A 2533-nucleotide genomic window follows, 5' to 3' on the forward strand; every position below is an offset into this window, starting at 1 on the left:
ATATATATATATATATATGCTTACATTATATTTTGGTGCTTCCTTTTTTGCAGTGCTCTTCTTAACAATTTTTTTATTGTCATTTTTTCTGTAAAGAATAAAAATGAGGTTAATAAGTGATAACAATACCAAGTACACCTCAATTCACATGAAATACAAAACAAATACACTGCTGTTATCTCTTTGATTGCATCACATAATGTCTGTTCAAAACACATGCAACTCAATCAAACATGCACAAAATGACACCAGAAGCACTACAACAAGTTTCTATGGGCTAGTTATAACAAATGCATGAACAAAATCTCTAAAAAATAGACAAAAATACATGCAAATCATTCAAACATGAAAAATAAAAATCAAAAGCACTATAACAACATTATGTTGCCTAGTTATAACAAAAAGAGGACAACAATACCAAATATACCTCAATTCATATAAAATACACTGAAATATAATCCAAATATGCCACTATTATTTCTTGATTGCATCACCCAATGTCAGTTCAAAAACACATGCAACTCTATCAAACATGCACAAAATGACACCATAAATACTATAACAAATTTCTATGGGCTAGTTACAACAAATGCATGAACAAAATTCCTCAAAAATAAAAAAAAAACACATGCAAATCACTCTAACATGCAAAAAAATATCAGAAGCACTACAACAACATTATGTTTCCTAGTACAAAAAAAAGAGAACAACAACACCAAGTACACTTCAATTTACATGAATACACCGAAAGTTGTTACTGATTATTACACACATACTCAGTTCGAAACATGCAAACACTCAAACATGCACAAAAACACATTCAAATCTCTTAAATACTTGCAAATATAGGTTAAACTATACGAGAAACACTACGTAATATTTTTATACCGACCTAACACAGTTATAACCAAATGAACAATATAGTGAGAACAGTAATATATACTTTAACGCAAGAACACAAAATGAATCTACTAAATAAATAAAAATATGACTATTTAGTATTTCGCGATCGAAAATGAGAAATAAAAAGTGAAAAAATTGGACGATTAGTGAACAGTACCTTCAATAATCTTTCGTCTTCTGTTTCTGTGTTTCTTGGTGAAGATTTCAAACGTAGCTTTGAGAATTCCTTGAGTTTTCGCGACGATTTTGAGATATTTTTGAGAAATTGAGTGTCGTTTTAATTTTGATTGTTGCAGTTTTGATCAAGGGAGAAGAAGCGTTTTTCATATTAACGTTTACGGTATTAAACAGTTGTTGCGAAAGTGGGTATTTACACGTTCTCTAATTTGAGGTTGGTTTTTGTTGAATTTAGGCTATTGGTTAGGTTTAATTACCAAAAATACTTATATGTGTAGCATAACTATTTTAATAAGAGTTCAACTATAGAACTAATAATTTTTAATCAATATCAGTTAATCTTTTTTATTATCAAATTTTAAATCTAAATTCTAATTCTAAACCTTAAAATGGATAAAGTTAACATTAGTTAACACAAAAAGTTTAAAATGGATTAAAAAATAGGTTTTTTAAAAGTTAGAAGGGAGGAGAATGTACATTTATAAAATAGAAGGAAGGAGAGTGTCATTTTAGCATCTCGCAGGGGAGGAGAGTGTAATTTTCTCTTCTTTTAATAAATATAGTCTCTTATTTTAGGAGCGATTCTTAAGAAAATAAAATTACATTCTTGTGGGAAAATATAACTGTTGCCAAACAATACGAAAAGGATTGGAATCTCTAAAGCACCAAATGAATCTCAAAGAAGAAAAACAAAACACCTATTTTTTTCCTTTTTTTATTTCATTGCCAGCTATTTTCCGCACGTAATATGAATTTTCATATAACATGCCTAATTTCAAGTAACATTCAACCCAATTACTCATCTTTATTTGTCTGTGTTAAATATGTCATGCATTTGTGTTGTTTAAGCACAAATAAAATGATCTGGACATATAGCATGACAGTAAAAAAAAATGCTTTGAACATTCCAGTCAAATTATGATCACGGTTGAAATAAGTACAAATTTCAGTTATAACTTATAAATAAATATTGAATCCACAGATTAATTTGAGATATAATATACATCTATTATCAATTGATACTAAAATCATTTAATTTTAAAATAAATTTGTTTATTCAAAATTATAATATCAAAACATTTTAAAGGTTAAAGAACAACAACCTAATAGCCTCCTTTAAGATCATTGACAACATCATATGGAATGGGAGTGACAGTCTCTAAAGTGGCAGCTTCAACCATGAATCCAGGTTTAGGTCCCTCAGGCTGCCTCTTGGTACTGATTTGTTGTCCATTAGCCTTTGCCTCAGTCTTGAGTTTGTCATTGTTGATCTTCCTGAGGCGGAACTCTTCGGTGCACCTGGAAGGCATAACATGCTCCACACGCACATGAATTCTCTTCCTGATTATTCTGTTCCCCACCTGACTCACACACAAACATTTAGATAATTAATTCATACATCAGAAACTATTTACAAACAAATTCTTTTATTCCTACAAGAAGTAAGCACAAC

The 2533-nt window shown here is 29.8% G+C and overlaps 1 protein-coding gene across 1 annotated transcript in view; it reads right to left on the reverse strand.

The window, feature by feature from the left end:
- Positions 2041 to 2533, reverse strand: part of LOC107612089 (60S ribosomal protein L21-1-like) — a 1372-nt gene continuing 879 nt past the window's right edge. Inside the window, exon 2 of the mRNA XM_016313917.2 lies at positions 2041 to 2441. Within this exon, the coding sequence (XP_016169403.1) occupies positions 2184 to 2441 (258 nt within the window). The 3' untranslated portion in view covers positions 2041 to 2183. The remainder of the gene's footprint in view (positions 2442 to 2533) is intronic.

Source organism: Arachis ipaensis, chromosome B08 (assembly GCF_000816755.2).
Source record: "Arachis ipaensis cultivar K30076 chromosome B08, Araip1.1, whole genome shotgun sequence".
Taxonomy (NCBI): Eukaryota; Viridiplantae; Streptophyta; class Magnoliopsida; order Fabales; family Fabaceae; genus Arachis; species Arachis ipaensis.